Below are 20,289 nucleotides of genomic sequence, written 5' to 3' on the forward strand. Positions count from 1 at the left end.
TTATTTGTAAGAAACAGGGATCAAAATTACATGAAACAAATGGTTGGAATATATGACTATGTGAGATGATTATATAACATTTGGGTTTCACTTTATTCTATTTTTCTGAGATGTACCTGTATGATTTAGTAAGAGTTACTTAATAATTCGGCAGCTTGGTGTATGCAGTACCAACACCCTTTAGATAAGAACCACAGACTTGAATGTGTGTGTGTGTGTGCTTGGCTCCATCTCTGCATGTGTGTGTGTGTGCATCTTAACCTTCCTTGTGGTAAGTCATTCATCTTGGTTTGACAGTCCCATTACCAGAGGCAGCTACTGTGGCTCAGAAAAGAGCACTGGGAGCACCATGGGTAATACCACTTAGAAAAGCCATCACGCTGAAGCTTATCCTGCTTCAGATTTAGCCACATGCTAATTTTCTCTACATAAAAAAAAAAAAACGCCTTGAGGAGGAATTTTATTTTCATATCAGAAAATTCAGAAAAGTCACTGCAAAGACTTGGATTTTAAATCCATCATGGATGCTTTAAAGACCTCTGCAGCCGGAGAGCTGGACCAACAACTAGCACAGCTGAGCGGCAGATGTAATTGTTTTGAGACTGCATTTGCCGTTTGCCCTGGCTCAAAGCATTTAAGAGCAATTGTTTGGTGAAGTGCCCATAGTTGACACTTCACGGTCACTTAACTCCAAGATAGATATCGGTTTGTCGCAGCTTACCAGTAGCATTTCCCGTTGCAGTCCAGCAGTTTGTCCACCATGTGCTCCACTCGCACAAACCAGCTGGGGACAGCTTTGTAGATCAGGGGGGTGTCAGACCTGAAAAATGTAAGTCATTTCATAAACAATAGTACTATTATACTTTTCTACTCACTTAAAAACTTGAGGCACCTTTAAAATTCAGTTACCGGTTTTACCTTTGGGCCTAAAATGGCCCTGCTCATAAAAGTTTAATGAAATTGTTAGCTTTCAGTTTTTCTTCCGCTCTGCACACATTTCTAGCTACCACAGCTTGATAAACGTTTTTTGTTACAATTTTAAAGTGTGTTTGATTCTGCATGTGGGTACCGGTAGTTTTCACACTGTGGTTGGTTGTTGACAAAAGATTTTAGGTTTTAATTAACATCTGAAGAAATTATTTTGAAGCACAGACAAGTTTTAAGTTAAGGGATTAACACAAAAGTTTAACACTTAAGAATGTGATGAATAATGAACAATTTACTGAGAAGTCATCAATGGTGAGCCCATAAGACTAGCAACATGCTAACTGTCAAATTATCCAGCTGCCATCACAACCAAGCTTTCCTGTGCAAACCAATGACCTTAATGTCTTTAAATAAAGAATATTTCTGTAGGTATTGGAAGAGGAATCATTTGTGACCTTTCCTAGAATGGTGGATTCAGCTGCATGAAGAAAAATAAACTTTTATTTTCAAAGGGTGACAAGCACAAAGAACAGTAGTGAGGTTTACAGTAAAGATGTCTCACCTCCAGCAGAAAGGGTAGCTATGTTTGAATGTGCTGGCATTGAGCAGGCGTCCCTTTTCCTTCAGCAATTTAATGATGTTCTTGTCAGCATCCTTCAACAGAACAAAACAAAACAATACCTTTAAGATAAGAGACTCCACTGTGCTGGTGCTGCCATGCATCTGCAGTGTAGCAACAACAAAGGTCTGATGGGTGGACGCATGAACAGATCTTTGCTGAGTTAAAATTCACACAAGCCACCAAAAGATTTGGATTTCATGTTAAGTATAATTCAGTCTATTGGCTGTATGGATATATCAAGAAAAATGCACAGACTTTTGCACAGATATGTTTTCATAAATATGTAGCAAGCAATTTACTTCAGTAAAAGTTTCAAATGTAAACATCAAAATAAAATCCCACATACTTTACACATTGCAGTCATCTAGAATGTCACTGAAAAGTTATGGTGCGTTCACACAAGCCCTGTTTAGTCCAGTTTAATTCAACTCTAGTTTGTTTGTTTAGAAAGTCTGATTTGATTGGCGAGGTGTGAAGGCGCAATCGAACTCTAAAGCAGACCGAAAAAACAAACTCCGGTCCACCTACAAACCTAGACCTGTGTTTGGTTGAAGTGAACTCTGGCACGGTTCAAATGTATATGTGAATATAAAACGAACCAGAGACCGATCAAAAAGGGGGCGGAGGGAGGGAAAGTTGGTAAGCCATTCTCCAACTGCATCAGACCAGAACTGAGAAGGAGGAGTTTAACATATCAGTACATACTTCCTCACAGCCTTGAACAATTAACATTTCCTCTCTGACTGAAAAAACGGTGTTCTGTCCATCTGTGCTACATGACCACCAGTCCTACTTTGCACAGATACTCAGAAAAGAGGTCTTGTAGCAAGAAGGGGCAGACAACCTGAGGTGGAGCTTTTCGTCATGCAGTCACAGCAATGACAACTGATTATGGGAGTGTACCATGCAGAGCCCTTTATCCTCCTTTTGCAGATGTGTTATATTTATTAATGACTGTAATCTGGAGAACTATTGAGTCTGCAGACTTTTGTGTAGGCTAAAAGAATCCTGTATTACAAAAGTAATTTTTATTGGCTTTACATATTCTTTTAATGTGCTGAGTAACCATTTTAGGTATTAATTAGCTGTAAGCCACCATTAACAAGAATAAAACTTAAAATAATTACTGTCTGTAGCAACTTTAGTAAGCTTGTTTTTTTGGAATTACATTTCTGATATAAATCAACTTGTTCACCGAGACACAGCAGATGTGCAGCTGTGATTCAATTAATGATTTGAATTTTCTCATTTGTTCAATGAGAGCATATGCTATTACAATTAAAGGTTCGTTTTACAGCTTGATACACATACATTTATATTCAATCTGTTACAATAGAGGTTTTGATGAGCTTAAAACTACCTTTTGAAAAATCACCTTTAAGCATTAAAGCCCACATTTCTGTCCTAAAATGTTTTTTATTGGTCTGATGTAATACGTTAACCATAATTGTTCTGTTTTCATTTGCTGCTTGCATAAAAAAATTATAATTAACATAACTAAAGGCTAAAAACATAACTGTGTGTAAGTGACCCATATGATGTGTTGATTTCAGCTAAAGAAATAAATTAATTTTTCTATAATTTTCTGATTTATTGTATGGGTCTATTTTGACAAGGGGTGCAATATAAATCTGCATATCAGACATTTGAAATGACCCGTTTTGTAAGAAAGCATTTCAAAGAAAGAAATAATCTTGTTTACTGTAAATAACACTTCAACAATAAAGTTCTAATTAAATAACATACATAACCCAAAGCAAAACTATTTCAGGTTTATATTTTGAGTTTTCTTCTTTTTGCATTTTTAAGTAGGTGAACTTAACTAAATGTTAATGAGATGTAATTTTATATTTAAAAATGACTAAAATGACCACAAGCCTTAACAGATCAGTAAAAATAAGTAGCGTGTATTTTGTTATGCAATTCTGTTTCTGGTCATATATCCAATCAGCCAATCTCACACTCTGCTTCCTGTAACCACGACCGCAGTTCAATTCACAGGAAGCTCATACTCAACAATATGTCAAATGGATAATCAAACAATGTGGAATAAGGTACTTAAACAGTGTTAGAACAGTATTAGTTACACTGAAAGGCCTGATATTCTAAGAAATGTTTCTGGGTTTTTTTCCAAAGAAAAGAGTTAAGAGGGAAGCTAGAGGAAAGAGACAACAGCATGATTTTGTATGCACTCAGTTCAGTCTTTATTTAGTAAACGCTGGTAAACATTACTGTAAATGGTTAACAGTTGTTTCTTGTCAAAACATTCAGAATTAATAAGGGTGGCCTTCTTCATTCGCTTCGAGTCGAGAGTTTTACTGTGAAGGAAAGTTGGACAGGAGGCAGCAGACTGATGACACGGAGCGAGAGACAGTAGCATAGGGAAGTGACAGAGGTACGACAAGCGGGGCTGAGTTGGCAGGAAAAAAGGGGGAGGTAAATTTAGCAGGAGCTGGAGTAAAGGAGAGGGGGAACGAGCAGGGAGAGATGAAGTCTGCCAAACCCAGATATGAAATGAGACAAGGAGAGACAGTAAAAATGAGTTTTGAAAATAATGTGAAAACGTTCAGGAAAGACGGAGGACAGCAACGATGGCTGCGAACTAATGCATGATGGAGTCAAACGTGAATTATACAGGAGAAGAAGGGCTGTGTCTTAACACAGAATACATCCAAAACTATGCATAGATGCACATCACTGCTACATTTGTATTTGTATTATTTTTCAGTTACTGAATTTCCACCAGGAACCGTAAATCAGACTTTTATGTGTTAAGTTAGATAATGAAAGCCATCTACCACTGCTATTAAAATGTTAAACAATATCAGGTCCTTTGCGTAAGACCTTTGAAGTCTCTAAAACAAGGAGATCTCTGCTCATGTTGTGCACCAACTCTTCACAGCTCCCCATATGGATTAGGCATCCTTAGCAATTCCCAGCCTTTGCTCTTCTCCTTCCAGTAGCTTCCTGTAGGTGGCGATCTCTGCATCCAGCTTGAGCTTGATGTGCAGCAGTTCCTGGTAGTCTTGAAGGTACTTGGTCATCTCCAGCTTGGTCTCACAGAGCTGCGCTTCCAGCTGGGCGATGATGCTCTCCAGGCCTTCCACCTTGTCCATGTGGGAGACCTCCATCTCCTCCAGCTGCTGCTCCAAGGCGGCATTGCGAGCTCGCAGGCTGTCGATCTGGTTCTGCAGGTCTGATACCTGGTTGTGGTAGGTTGTGATCTCTTCTTTCATGTCTTTCATTTGCTCTTCGTGTTTGCCTGCGTGCTCCTTCAGGGTGTCGAATTTGCTCTTGTACCACTTCTCGGCTTCTTGGACATTTCGGGCTGCAACAGATTCTATTTCTGCGCGCATGTTGCGCAGGTAAGCAGCGAGGTCAGGACGGTCTCCGTCCATCTCGGCTGTAATCTTTGAGTCCTCGATCTGCTTCATGAGGTCGGCCACCTCTTCGTCGTGGAGCTTCTTGAGAAACTCGATCTCTGCCACTAGTTCTTCTATGCGCTTCTCCAGGTCGGCCTTTTGCAGCGTGGCGCTGTCAACGTCCTGACGAAACTCTCTCAGAATCATCTCTGCTTCTTCTTTGAGCGCCAGCTCCTCCTCCAGCTTTAGTCGCCATACTTCCACCTCCTCCTCAATGTAGCCTCGCTCAATGTCAGCTGCTCCCTTCTCATTGGTAAGGGCTTCAATCAGATCTCGCACCTCTTTGAACTTGAGCTCGTATTCTTCGCTGATGCCACTCGGACTTCCCTTGTAGCGGTCCTGCAGAGTGGCCAGCTCCGCCTGCAGAGCGCCGTTTCTCTGCTCCAGGGCCTGAACCTTTGAGATGTATCCTGCAAACTTGACATTGAGCTCCTGCATCTCCTCCTTCTCGTTGGCATGGTGCTGGTGTATCTCTGTCCCGACCTCTACCGCAGTGCCATGGTAACCAGAGCGCCCACGGCTGTCGTACGATGATCCGCGGCACCGGGATGGAGACGGGCTCTGAACTCTTACTCTGCCAGCAGAGCTGCTGACCTGCAAACTCTTCTGGGTATAAGATGAAGCCCGCATGATGTGAAAGTTTCCGGAGTTCCTTCTGAAATTGGAAAACTATGGTCTGGTTTTCTTGTGTCGCCTAGGATGATACTGAAGCTCTCCTGGATCACCTCTTCATTTTTATGCAGCGGTAAAGAATGTCTCAGACAGCCATGAAACTACGCTAGGCTTTAACACATCTCAAAAGTGGATTATGACAGACTTTCAGAGAGCTGTTGCTCCATGCTCTTTATTAGCTGTCGCTGTTCTGTTAGTGACGATGTACACTCCCTGAGCTTTGCACCAACATGTAAAATAGTGACCACATCATTCACAGCTGCTATTTTTAACTCATTATCAATTCAGGACGCAAACAAAGTTGGGTGTGACCAAATGCAAAGACGTATGTATGTGTTGATGTGCTGGTAGACAAAGAACTGTAAGCATCTTCTTCAAGACTGTATCAGTCTGTTTTCATAAAGATTTCTTTTACTCCCAGTTGAAGAGTTGAAATATAGAGTCATCCCTTGTTTTTATTAGGGCTGTTAACATTAACAAATGCGATTAATCTAAAAAGTTTAACGTGTTAATATTGCAGAAGGCATATTAATTGTATTACATAATTTGACGTAAAAAAAAACCTAGTTCAAAACACCATCTTGTGCTGTAGTCAACAATGTAGTCACAATTGTGAGTGATAATTAGAAACCATTTGAATATCTGTAGTTTTCATTTCCAACGAGCATGACTTTGATTGACTTCTTTACCACCTCAGTGATACAGTATATGCAGGATCCTGTATCGCACAAACACTGCATCATCCATTTTTTGTGTTGAGGCAGTATTTGATGAGAACAGTAGATTTTGTTACAATTTCTATCGAAAGATTATTTTTCTGCTGCATATTACAGTTGTTTTTAAACCTCCTTTTATAGCCGAAAGTGAAAAAAGCTTTGTGAACTCCACAGTGGTTCGTCATTTGCTTCATTTGGGGATTGTTTTAATTAGTGTTCTTGGTTATTCCAAAATGTAAAGAAACTTCAAACACAAATGTTCCAAAAAAATAAAAGTGAGGTTTTGGCTTTCTTAGAAGAATTTCTACATGATCACACCCTAATGTTTTAGCAAATTCAAGAGTGCGGCATCCCTCCGAGAGACTTTCAGTCATTTTAGATTTTTTTTAACCCATTTTGCTAAAAGAAAAGAATCTACCAAGTAAGTAAGCACATCTTGATCAACGGTGTTAATTTCCTTAGGCTTCAGCCACTCTCATTACAAATCACCCGTTGTGATTAAGTCCATTAAGAATCCAAGTTTACCCAGCTTGATCTAGTCAAAATACTCACAGTTCTAATAAATTACGCACATAATGTAAAACAAAACAATTAAAACTAAATAAAAAATAACAAAAATGACTTTGTGATTTAAAAATTATTATCTCTGCTCAGGAATAAATTAGGACAACAATGGATGAAAATATATATTTTAAAAAAATTTTAAAAATAGTCTGAAACCCAAGACCTTGAGTGCATCTGTCCTGCAACTTCTGGATGCATCCCTGTTCCAACACAACTTAATAAAATACAGACATACTGTCCTGCATGCAAAAGTTGCAGGACAGAGGCACTTGATTTGGGTTGCAGATCCTAATTCTGAAAAAAGAACAAACAAAAATAAAAAAATCACATGTAGGCAAATCACATGAGATACATGTTATTAGACGTTGTTCTTTAGTACTTTGGAGGAGGCTTGCCCTGCTAGATTCTGAGATTGTCCGAACAACAATTGCAGAATTTTATCAACCAGGAAAATAAGTTGACAAGTGGATGGCCTTAGCTTGGCCATCCCAAGCAAGTTTGACCAACAGCAGGTCACAAGATGTTAAAAGAAACCTTAAAAATCCCAAAACATCTTCACTGGAACGCCTGTGAGCTGTCGTTGCCTGTTGTATTTTATATTATAGAAAATACATAAAATACATGCTCATATCTTAATCTCACTGAGAGGCTGTGGGGTGACTCAGGACAATGTCAGAAACTGGTGGATGATTCCCAGGTAAAACAGAGCTGGTTATTGGTATCTATCTGAAATCAAGTCAGTATTTCTTCCAGCTAAATAATGAAAAGATTAGATGTTGATTTGTGAACTGAATAATTCATAAGGTGTTCAAGACTGTAAACCCCACCATGAAGATATTCAAGGTGAGCTGCAATGATGCGAAATATTAATCTTACACAAAAGCTGAAAGAGATTTAATCATATCTAAAAGGCCTTGCATCTAATAAGAAAATGTTCAAAGAGAATTATTTGGGAGTATCATAGGGATACCAGGCCTCGGAATAAAAGCTCAAAATTTTATCAAAGATGCTTTGCATGTTAATAAGCATGTTCAGATAGTCAGGCAATAGAAAATAAATCTATCTTGGAGCCTGAACACTACACCAAGCACACCTGCAGGCCAATCAAATCTTAGCTGAGGGAAAAAAGATCCTAGAAGATGATTCACAATCAGATGCCACGGGACATTTTTCAGATATTGTTCACAAAGTTGTTGTTTTTTTTTCTCAGGCTTGATAATTATTTTATCACTTAAATACTCTTCATTTATTTCAAAACTTTCTGATGCATGTAAAAGCTTGGAGATCAACTGATCAACATCACTTTAAATAAAATTAAATGCAAGTCTGGCTCTATATCAAGTTCTGAAGTCAGCAACTTTAAATTATGTGAATACGATCTTATATTTCAGCTACAATGGAACTGCAGCATGCGCCTTAAGGAACAAATGGCCCTGTGAGGCTCTGATAAAAATCAGATGAGAACCCTGCACAGCTGCAATTAGCTTTACCGATTAGAGAAAATGTTAACACCATTATGTTAAACATTACATTAGCTATTCCTAGAGCAGAAAATGTGAAACTTCCCTGAATTTAATCTGCGTGTAAATGCATGACATGCCACTCACTTTGACATACTGTCCTGCAAAGTCAGTGACCTCTGAAGTGAAGCAGCCAGAGGCATCCACAGGGCAGATAGGAGCCTGGTCCCGCTGGATGATGTTGTATTCAGTGCACACCCTGTAATCATCCTGCAGAAACAGTAACATCACTTACAGCTTTTCTTATTACATTTAAACTTTTTTTTTATTTATTTCCCACTTCATACTTAACACAAAATGTCAAGGTTAATCATAATTATTTCTCTTTTAAAAAAACGTTCCTGGTTTAAGCATGTGAATGCACATTATATTCCTTGGTGAGGCGAACAGCTTTTACAGCAGTGAAATAAGCTCTGCTGGCATGTAGCAGCTTTGCACGAAAGATATGAGCACTGCCCAGCTCTACATGTAATTTCTATTCAAACACCCTGTCAGGATCCAAGACGGATGACTCACTGGGTCATTTCACAACTAATCATAACAAAATAAATTTTGAAAAACGCAGTTGGGCAGTGCCTTTCCGCGACCATATATCTTCAGAATAAATGCATTCATATTTCAGATTTGACTCTTCAAAGAAGTCCAGGCGAATCTCACCACTGAATATAAGGTCCAAATGAAAAGCATAAAAACATGTCAAGTGTCATTCAAATCATAGCTTTTAAGTGGTAAACCGACACAAAGTAGTCGAAATATGTGGAAGTAAAAAAGATGTCCTGTTCTTCCCCGTTTTTACTCTAAGGTCAATTACTTACAGGAGTCTTTCTGTGTAATTTAATCTTAGTATCAATTCAGTCGCTCTGAGACGGCTACACAGGTCCGCTAGAGAGCTTTAGTTAAGAAACATTTTGATCAAACAGTCATGCTCTGATTTGTTGTCTTTGAACATTTCCAGTTGTTAAAGAAATTCACAGCCTAATAGCTGCCATAGATGGAAATCCTCCCACACCCACTTAATGATGCTTCAATCACTAACTCGCTTAGTTTCAGTTTTATCCTTTGTTCCCTCAAGCAGAGGAATGAGACCCAAATCTGTGATGCCTACTTTACAAATGGATGGTGGGCATTTGAATACAAGCAGTGCTCTCATTTAATATTTGCCTAAATGCTCATAGGTGTCAGTCAAGGCATGAACGTTTTCTCAAAAGTCATAATATGTATACTTTTATTAATTTCTCTCCTTCAGGGAACAGAAGCTATGAGTGCTCAGTCACACACTGCTGCTGTTTAACAACTGGGGATAAATGTAAGAGTGTTACTTACAGCTCCAAAGTAAGGGGCCTGGTGGACAACTCCTGTGCCTTCTTCCTCCTTGACGTAGTTATCCGTCACCACCTGGAATGCTCCCCTCTCCGCACACTTGAGTCAAACAGGAAGAATTTCACACAATGGGAAAAAAAAACAGAGGTGAAGAAACTGAAGAAAAAACAATCACGATCAACAGAGGCATTTAGCATTTTTGCATACTTTATGTAATTTATGTAAGCATTTGCATGTTTAATCATATTATATTTTATTAAAACACTGTTGCAAAGTATCTAATACACAGATTTTCTGTCAAGCACAGCAGTGTGTATACCTGCTGGCACCCGTGCCGTTTTTCAGTTCTGTATCACCTTTTTCAGGGCGCCACAGTGCAAATCAAGCTGCTCGCACATGTGACTAACAACTTGCAACCATGTTTTTTATGTGTTGTATTAGTGTTTCTTAGGTTCATACACATTATCACTCTCTGCAAGCACAATATGCTGTATCACTGAAAGATGGATGCTGCCAGTCCATTTGACTTGTCGCAAAATCCCATAGTAACAATGAGAGCGCAGCAAGTTATGGGTGTTATTGCACTATAATGAGTACAAATGTTATAGTGCTTCTACTACGTGTATTTTTGTGTTGGCCAGCTTAGTTTAGATGTATTTTGGTTGCTTTATTTTCAATAGTTAGACTAGCCCTCTTTACAAAGAAAGATTGTTTTTTTCTTTTTTTCATTATTTCAGTTGCACTTCCTGTCCTCATTTTCAGCACATTTACTCTATTTACAAACAGTTATTTACTCATAAATAGCCTGGTTATATTAGAACTGAGTGTCCCATGCAGTTGCATGGTTTGTACACTAGCACAAAGATTTTTGATGTATGCTGTCAGATGTAAAGAGTCTCATGAGATATTTGTGTTCTGGTACAAATAAAATTTTTGTCCCACTGATACAAAAACTGCTAATTTCCCTCAGGAGAGATTTCAATTTAATTTAATTGGGACTCTATTCTGAAATAAGAAAATAAAGTTAAAAGATATTCTCTTTATTTTATAAAAATATTATGTAAAACTGCGCACAAATTTGACTGAAATTATATAGAAAACCCTACCTACCTTACTGAAGTAGAGAAAAAGTGGTTTGTACTTTTTTCCTTTGAGGACCTTGCCTGGAAATCTAGAAAGAAGAACAGAGGATGTTTAAAAAAAAAACACTGCTCAAAATCCTCAAAAACCAGAAAGCTTATTAAAAGGTGATTTAATACGACATTCTAAACTATTTTTATTGCCATTTCTACTTTTTCAAGGGTATAGGATTTAGGGGAGAAACCAAGCTTAATAGTAGAGTTTCCTCAAAGAGCAAAGATTATACATCAGTGTTATTTATTTGAACTTGTAAAAACGTAATATAGTTTTTACTGACTTGTTCAAAATTGTGTATTCACTCTCAGACTTGAAAAGAGCTCCCAGTCTGGCTTCCATCATGATGTAGGTCCTTTCTGTGGTATTATCTGAAGGAATAATGTGAAAATGTCATTTGCAACTTATGGGTTTCCACTTGTTATAGCAAGTTTTATATGAAGAACAATCTTTACACAATAATAGTACTTTTATCAATCTTAAGTGAACATTAAACACAGACATTTCGTTTTTCAGACCAGAAACAGTAAAAACTAGAAGTCAATAGTGAATATTTAATGGACATGATGTCATTAATAATTTAAAGCCAAGGAAAACCGATATTCAAATACAGACTGATGCAGAGCAGCAGATCCCAATTAAAAGTGCCAGATTTTAACAAACAACCCTTCAAATAATGATCAGAAGTTCTGAAATAGTTCATCCAGGGATTTATACAGACACATTTCGTATCTGGTGAATTTCTAAGGAAGAAATTACAAATGGCAAATTGGACTGTGGTAGGTATTTTAACAGTGATCAGTGTTTAACCTGCAAAGACCACAGACAATAAGACAATAAATGAGGCAGATATAAGGATGGATTATGTTTTTTAATTAATAATAATGAAAAGTTGTATCAATTATGATAAGCTCAACACTTAATGTGTTATATAAAGAAATGTGCCTAATCTACTTCCAATTTAGGTTTTTTAAGCATACAGAAAAATGAATAAATAGCATAATATATAGAAATGCGGGTATATTTTCTTAATCTCATTTAGCTTTTCCACATTTATCCAGATGAGAAAATGCATAAATCAAATTTCCACTTTATCTGAACATCTCGGTGGTGGACATATACTAACACAACATTCCTAGCATCCAATAAGTCTTTCCATCAAAGAGGAATATCTGCTCATTCATCTAACAGCTCTGGTCATTTTTCATACCCTGTCAACATAATGCCCTCTTCAGAGTGATTAATGCTTTTTAACATCAACTTAATTTACAATAAACAGCAACTCATCAAATATTCTTCAGATCTCTTCAGCAGTAGTGTAGTATTTCTTGAAACTAGTCCCAAGGTTGAAAAAGAAACAAGTTTTTTTGCACACAATGTACCTAGCATCGTGTGGGTTGGCAGCATACATTGTCCAAAACAAACATTGTCCAGTCAACTAGCAATAAATGTGCAATTACCAATGATAGACACAAAAAAAGCTAGCTTGTTAGCATACCAAAGCTATGTTGGCAGCTAGTTACCAGCAGCCTCAACTGTAAAGTTGAGCACCACTCAAACTTTTGCCAGACAGAAAGGTCCCACAAGAATAAAAAAGCTACACATACAAGAATAAATAGTCATGCAACAACAAAAATGTAAGTCCTGCAATTAACATATTTATGGTCAAATTAAATTATTTTTAACTAATTTAAGATATTTGAAAGACTTTATTTATATGAATTTAAGAATTATTGTTCTTTACAACAGAGCTCAGTCCCAGCCAGATTGGATTAAACTGTTTTCAGGTCTTGCTGAAGCTTCCCAAATAGGCTTAGGTCTTGTTTCAAGGTGTCCATGCAAACTTAAAAATTATTAAATTCATATAAATAAAGTCTTTCAAATATCTTAAATTAGGTCATGTATCATCTTCTTTCTACTTCACAGTAGTGTATGCCTTTGATTTGACATATTACATAACATTCAAACACATTACACTGAAGTTTGCAGTATGAATACTTTTGCAAGGAACAGGATAAGAGACAGACACTTTATTAAACTAAAGCTTGTTGAAAAAAATGGCAGAGAGGAAATGTAAAAGAGGAGGCAGTGAGAACAGCAAGTGCGGCAGCTGTGTGGCGGGCAAAACCAAACGGTCTGAGCCAGAGGGACAAGAAAGGGGGACAATGGGTAGCAGAATCAATAAAAGATGTTTCTTCCCCTCAGTGGCGTGAAAAATGACAGCGCAGCTCAGACCTGCCGCAGCTGGCAACCCTCGATTCAATCGGAAACACATGCGGCAAAGCGAGGAGCCAACAACAAGAGACAATAACAGATGGATGTGAGGGAAGAGCGATCAGAGAAAATTTGGAAAAATGTTGGGGTGAAGATGGAAACGGAGTAAAGAGAAGCGACTGTGCCGATGCCAAACGAGAACAGTCATTGGTATTCCAAAGCAGTCTCTCATGCAGCACAGCCAGTGGAGACAGGATTAAACATTGCACGTCAATAGTGCCCCCTGCAGTTTCTGCCAGGTTATGGCAAGCTGAAAGAAATCTAGGTCATCCATTTAAAAACCTACCGGTTATCTCACAGGAAACTGAAAAAAAATACAGCAGTAGTGTAGCAGAAAACAGAAGCTACATCTCTGGGGGTTTTTTCTGTATCTGAACAAGGACAATGTTTTTTTTAAGTGGCCTCATTTGAGGTTCATCCACATTTCCAGGTAATAGGTACACAGACCTGGATCCAGGCGCTAAAAATCAGTCCAAGGAGTAAAGGTCTGGCAATTCTGTCTCATATCAGGAAGCGAGGCAAGAAGCTGTTTTTCTTTTTTTTTTTTTCTTAAAACACACTTCTGATGAAAGCTTATTTATTTATTTATGCATTCACAAATAAATAAATGACATGATGTACACAATGTTCAATTTAAAAAGGATTTTCATCCAGTGAGAGAAATTATGTAACATCTCAGCAATCGGAGGATGAGAATATGTTCTCCCCTCTGTAGTGTGTTAAAGTTTTATATTTTTATAAGAGGTCTTGCTTTACATGATCACACCTACGCAAAAAAAACATCACATGATGCATACTAAGTGGCCACACCGACTCTCCATTAATAATAAAAAAAATAGATAAACAGCCTGCACTCTGCCATTTTAGACCAATAAGGTATCCAATCAGAGAAGAGTGGTATTTCTGCAGGAGGCTTAAAGGAACAGGAGCTAATTCAGAAGCGGTGAGTGAACAAGCTGCAGCCCTACTAAATGTAGAAAAATAAATAAATCAGAATTTTCTATATAAATTACTAAGAATAATATTACCAAAATATTTGGACCAAGGAACATTTAAATAAATTAAGTTGTGAAATCAAAATGTAAGAACATACAGCAGCACATTCAAGAACTGTTCACAGCTGTTGAATATTTTTACATTTTGTCATGATGCGACCACTGACTTTAACACATTTTTCTTACATTTTGTCTTATGGAGCAAAACAAACTAGTGTGTAATCGTGAAGGGGAAGGAAAATTGTAAAGCTCATTTTCTTCTGGACTTTGGAATGTCCAAAAAAAATCTCAAACAGTGAAGAATATGTGAATATGCCTTAACTTAAACTGTTCCCTTGTAGCTCTGGCTGTATATTTAAGGTTGTTGTTCAAAGGAATAGGCAAACAATAGCAGACCGGATAATTCAAGAAATCTCCAACCTCAATTTGTTTATTAGCAAAAAGCCATTAGTTCCTGCACTTATTACAATACTTCAAAAGAAAATACAGATAAAAAAATATTTAATTATGTAGCTCTTCGTTCTTTAACACAATTTCTCACCTTTGACCTGGACATACAAGAACTCTGGGTTGACACAGAGCGCCAGGTTACTCGGCAGGGTCCAAGGTGTGGTTGTCCAAGCGATCAAAGAAACGTTTTCGCTCTCAACCAGAGGAAAACTCACAATCACAGAGGGATCCTGGACATCCTGCAGACAGAAACAGAAGAGGATGAGGAGGTTCTGTTCTTTATTTTCAGTTTGGGACTGTGCATAATCTGTTATGCCAGACATATTTTTCATAAAATCTATAGAATAATTTTATGATATAAAGATAATGTAAGAATCTATCTAGAATAAGCAGACACTTCCTTAAAATTATTCATTTATTTCATTTCAAGTGTAATCTGCAATTGAGAGTTTCTGCAGCTGCATCCTTTGCAAGCATTTACTACAAACTAATAAATATGGACTTGAATGAATTAATTAATTTATTGTCATTATACTTATATGCTGTGAGATTTTAGTCAAAGAGACCCAGCTCCAAAGACAGTGCAAACAGTGTAAGAAATAAAATATAAAAACAAAATAAACAAATATGGTGATATTTACAACATATCTGCAAACACATATGTTGCAAATATATGTGTTTTACAACACATATATGTTGTAAAAACACAACATATACGGTATGTGTTTTTACAACATATCAGTGCATATTTGAGTTCAGGTTTGACCATCTTCTGCTTTGACAAAGAAATTAAAGATAACCTCATAAATTCATGTGTAAACGCAGAAAAACTGTAAAATGGGCTCATGAGCTAAATTCTATAAATTGGAGATACATTTCAAAGCATTTTTAATCTAGTTATTGTTTTCCCAAGCTAAACAGACTGCATCTTTAACTGAGATAAAGTATTATACATTTCTGCTTGCAAGACAACATTTGATTTTGAGCAAGACAGAAAACAAGTGATAGTGTTTATTGTCCGTGAAAATCTTCTCTATTGCCAAATAGACCACATTCCAGAACAATATTCCTTTCAGAAAAAAACAGGCTGAAGGAGTTTGAAAGAGTTTCTGACTTGAACTAACCTTGTAGTTCTGATGGGACTCAAAGTTGGAGAGGGGTGTGTTGCAGGCAGTGGAGAAAGGCATGACTTTAACTCCCCGATACACCAGACCCTTTTCATAGAGCTGCTTAAACACCCACCTGAAGGAAAAAGACAAAATAAAAATGATTTCAAAAATGTTTTTAAACATGAAATGACAACAAAACTTGTAACATAACATATGCAGCATTTGGTTTTGTTATAGATTAAAACACATTTTGACACTTCACAATATACATCTATAAAATGTTTAGTTGACGCAAATATATTTGCTTTTATGTTTTATACCAGGTCAAATATAAAAGATTAAAATGTCTACTCCAGATAAAAAACATAAAATAACAAATTAGGTACATACTGTGTATTATAACAGACTTCTACAACTTTTCCTTTGCTTATTTACTCACATGGTCAAATTTTTCAAGATATTTGTATTGCATGGAATATCCAAATAATTTTCAAGTAGAAAAATATATTCTATGTTTTGTGAGTTTAGACTTTGTTTGACAATAACATATTCACACATTTTTATGGAGTCTCACTGATAATAATGTTGCATTATCACTAATGCAACACTGAACACTGCCATTACAACTGCATTATTTTCTTAACAACAGGCAACAGGATATTTAGTTAAAGTCAAGCTGGTAATTAGACAATTAGTTCCCAATGTTTAAATGAAAGTGGAGTGAGCTCCGAGAGGGGAAATGTTTTCTAGCTTTTTACAGCACAGATCAGTGGGTTATAATCTGAATGCTGACAATGTTGCCTTTAAGTAATACATGCTAATAAAGTCCTGAAATATACTATTTTTAAGTGGTAAAATACTTAAGAAGATGAAATAAGAAATTCAATACAACTATAATTGAAGATTTTGTGTAATTTGTATTAAATTCACACCATCTACAGAAAAAAATGCAACAGTTTGAGATATTCATACCAGACTGACTCCATGAACCACGGGTAAAGAGTCTTGTAGTCATTCTTGAAGTCGATCCACCGGCCCATTCTTTTCACTGAGCTCTGATGGAAAAAAAAATTATAATTTGCCATGTAACAGATATAAACATATTGATTATAGACTGGACTAAATGTAAATATTTATTTCACACACCTCCCATTCATGAGAGTATCTCATGACAATACTTCGGCACTGCTTGTTGTACTCAGCAATGCCCATCTTGGCCACATCTTCAGGTCCTGTGATCCCCAAAGTTTTATCAATTTCATACTCCTATAATGACGAATGACAAATAAGAACAATTAAATCACATAGAACATTACCTTTCTAATATTCTGAGAAATTGCAGGGCAAAATCTCACCACAGGCAGACCGTGACAGTCCCAACCAAAGCGCCGGTCCACATGGAAGCCACTCTGGTGGGCAAAACGGGTAACTATGTCCTTGATGGTGCCAGCTAAGATGTGACCATAATGCGGCAGACCCGTGGCGAAGGGAGGGCCATCGTAAAAGGTGTACCTGGTGAGGTATTAGTAATATCATGGATTTCACTTAGCAATAAAACAAAGAAATTAAAAAATGAGGTCCTACATAATAATATGAAGAGTGCTGATAAGAAACATGTTGAACATGTTTTTTCTAATTAAAAAAGCAACATTTTCACACAAATACTAATACATATTTGAATTTTAACATACTTTATAACCATGGGTTTACAAAAAGGATGTTTTAGCTTCCTGTAAATCCTAAATCTGGAATCTTTGGACAAAATAAGTCAAATGATTCTGAATTAAATCACCCATGCCATCATAAGGAGTCCCACCTGGGTCGGTTCTTGGACTGTTTGAGGCATTCCTGGAAACAGTTCTTGTCTTGCCAAAACTGCATGATCTTCTCCTCCTCAGAGGGAAAACTGATGGATTCAGGAACTGGCTCCACCATGGTGTCTGTCCACACACAAACAGAAAAACAGTTCATGATTATATTATAAATATATATTGTTCCATAATGGAAAATCACTGGACAAAATGTTTTTTGTGTAAGTTAGACACAGAAATTTGTGATTCATCTGATGAGCTTCTTGCGTTGCCAATAAAAACAGACGTCTCATGCTTAAACCATGGAGATTAAACCATGGAGATGACAATGAAGCCACCTTTCTCAAACAAAATGCAAAATGGCGTTAAGTCCCACAATCATAAGTTAAATATAACAAACACTCCACTGTGACAAAGAATGAATGAGGAAGTGTGCCAACAAGGACAAATAAAATTTCAAACACTTTCTGTTTTGAAATGTTTAGTATTTTACTGAATATCTACTGTACAATGATGACTGAAAATGAATGATCAAATCAGTTTTTACTTTTGAATGCATAAAGACAGCATATAAATATAGATAATTGTAAGAAGTTTTGAAGGTCACAAAGATGTTAAATTGGAACTTAATAAAAATTTGTAAATAACTACTTAGGTTGCTTCTTCAGAAGTAAAAATGCTATGTTTTTATAATTTCCTTTATCTATACCAATAAAATTGCTAAGTACCCTATGAAGAACTTTTGTGCGAAGTTTAATGTTTGTATCACCTTCCGAGCAATTCGAGCCATATTTTACACCAATAGCCCAGACAAACTTTGATTTACACAGTTGATTCCCTTAGTCAATATCAAGCTAAACGGCTTTTAAATAGAACTCAAATTTAAAGTCCTAACAAGAATATCAACATTTATGTCTATAAATAAATCACAAAACCACTTTCCAAACAGGCTAGACTAGCTGGTTCACACGAATGACACATCCTTGTTGTCAGCTAGGAGGCTAATCTAGCAAGTAGTCGCTCAGTTGATCAGTTTGTTGTTAAAGAAACAGTAAACTTTGTTAAATGTTGCTCTTAAGTGCTCAGATTTTCCGTAAAAGTGTGATTAAATACAGCGTTCTTAGAACTTTGAGAGGCACTCACATGCACTGCAACCGGCTGCCGAGACACGAGAAATGATGCAAGCTGGAGTCAGAGCATGGACGGAGGTGACGAAACGAGTTCCAATTTGCTGCTTCAAAATAAAAGGTCAGTATATGTTTGTTGGGTTATTCATCAAACGTAAATGCAACACAGCTTAAACTTTGAGATGAGGAAAATATGTTCCTCAGTTAAGAGAGCAAAAACTGACATTGATACTATACTGATAGAAATATGATGTGATGTCATAGACTGTTAGAACACACGGGCATTTGGTGAAATTTAAGTGACAATGTTGCTGAAAATGGTCGTTTAATCTTTTCTTTGGTTTTCAAATTCAAGTTTACCCAATACATTATAAAACTCCAGACCTTCTGTACATAGATCCCAGCGTTTGTGAAACTGTAAGATCAAGTGAGCTTTCTCCATTAGGCAGTTTAATTATGTTTTAGAGAGATTGTGTGACAAACTCCATCATTCAGGGGAAGGTTTAAGTGAAGTTGTCGCTCCTCTATATCCAAGGGTGTCAGTGAAGGTGGTTTGAGCATCTGAAGAGGATCTGTTCTGAGACTGACACCATTGGGTCCTCCACATTGAACTGGAGTGTGTCACTGTGTAGGGGATAATTTGGTTTCACCTGAATCGTTTGGGTCCTTGAACCAATATTTAAGCAGGAGAAATAACATGTATGCTGTAAGTAAAATGGTAAATGTAAAAAAAAAAACATTGCTGAGTTCACTGAATTTAGATTTTTTTTTTAAGTACAAGAGTATTTAAGTCATTTTTATTATATAATCTGGACTAGAAAGATTATAGCATAAGAACCTGAATTAAACATACTGAGTTCAACCTAAAGCTCATTCAGCAAGAATTGAGCTTTTATTTGTATTTATTGTTGCAATCTGCTTAAAACCAGTGTTGCAGAACATGATACAGAAAGTAATAGCCTTCTAACTTTTACTATTAAAGATTTACCCTCTTTATATTAGAACCTATCATATTTCAACTGCTTTCGGTGTTTATTTGGGAGTCTCCAGGTTGTACAACATATTCCATTATGGCTACATTATTGGATAAATGCCATGATGTCTTTATACTTTTGAATAATTTATCTGAGAACTGAACTGAGAAACATACAGGTACATTTGCATAATTTAGAAAACTTTTTTCACAAGATCCTACTGATTATTCTATGAGCTCTCTGACGATCCTCAATTCTGACTTGCTTACATTAAGTGAAAATAGCTGAGACCATCATGAATTTAGTATAAAGGTTTCCAATTGAAACAACTTTTTGTCAAACCTTCAGTAAGTTACATCAGGACACATTTAAGAGTTTTCACACAAAAAAGAAGTCTAAAATGTACATTTAGAACAATTCAGCTGAGATGTGCGTTCTTACGTCACTGAGGAACGATGCAATTTCACAGATGTTTTTTTTTTTATGTAACCCCAGTAGAAAGCCTTTTCCATGAAGAATGCTACTGGGTGCAAAGAGGTGTTTCAGTCACCCTCAGTCTCCTTTTCTGATGCTGCTCATAACCATTATTTACTAACTGGTTCAAAGAAAACGACGTAGTGGACAAAAAAATTACTCATGTATGAACACTTCC

General features: G+C 36.8%; 2 protein-coding genes across 2 annotated transcripts in view; both read right to left on the reverse strand.

Moving 5' to 3' along the window:
* iars1 (isoleucyl-tRNA synthetase 1) overlaps positions 1-18,756 on the reverse strand; it is a 46,357-nt gene extending 27,601 nt beyond the window's left edge. The window contains exons 1-13 of the mRNA XM_044122410.1: positions 18,680-18,756; positions 17,542-17,665; positions 17,081-17,237; positions 16,872-16,991; positions 16,698-16,780; positions 15,741-15,858; positions 14,708-14,855; positions 11,181-11,268; positions 10,874-10,934; positions 9,767-9,862; positions 8,531-8,653; positions 1,490-1,581; positions 722-820 (exon numbers count right to left, since the gene is read on the reverse strand). Coding sequence (XP_043978345.1) covers positions 722-820; positions 1,490-1,581; positions 8,531-8,653; positions 9,767-9,862; positions 10,874-10,934; positions 11,181-11,268; positions 14,708-14,855; positions 15,741-15,858; positions 16,698-16,780; positions 16,872-16,991; positions 17,081-17,237; positions 17,542-17,660 — 1,304 coding nt within the window. The 5' untranslated portion in view covers positions 17,661-17,665; positions 18,680-18,756. The remainder of the gene's footprint in view (positions 1-721; positions 821-1,489; positions 1,582-8,530; positions 8,654-9,766; positions 9,863-10,873; positions 10,935-11,180; positions 11,269-14,707; positions 14,856-15,740; positions 15,859-16,697; positions 16,781-16,871; positions 16,992-17,080; positions 17,238-17,541; positions 17,666-18,679) is intronic.
* Positions 3,787-5,636, reverse strand: LOC122834211 (desmin-like). Its single transcript, XM_044122411.1, has one exon. It carries the CDS (start codon positions 5,599-5,601, stop codon positions 4,465-4,467), a length of 1,137 nt encoding a protein of 378 aa, XP_043978346.1. The 5' UTR covers positions 5,602-5,636; the 3' UTR covers positions 3,787-4,464.
* Positions 18,757-20,289: the final 1,533 nt, after the last annotated feature.

This window comes from Gambusia affinis, linkage group LG07 (assembly GCF_019740435.1).
Source record: "Gambusia affinis linkage group LG07, SWU_Gaff_1.0, whole genome shotgun sequence".
Taxonomy (NCBI): domain Eukaryota; kingdom Metazoa; phylum Chordata; class Actinopteri; order Cyprinodontiformes; family Poeciliidae; genus Gambusia; species Gambusia affinis.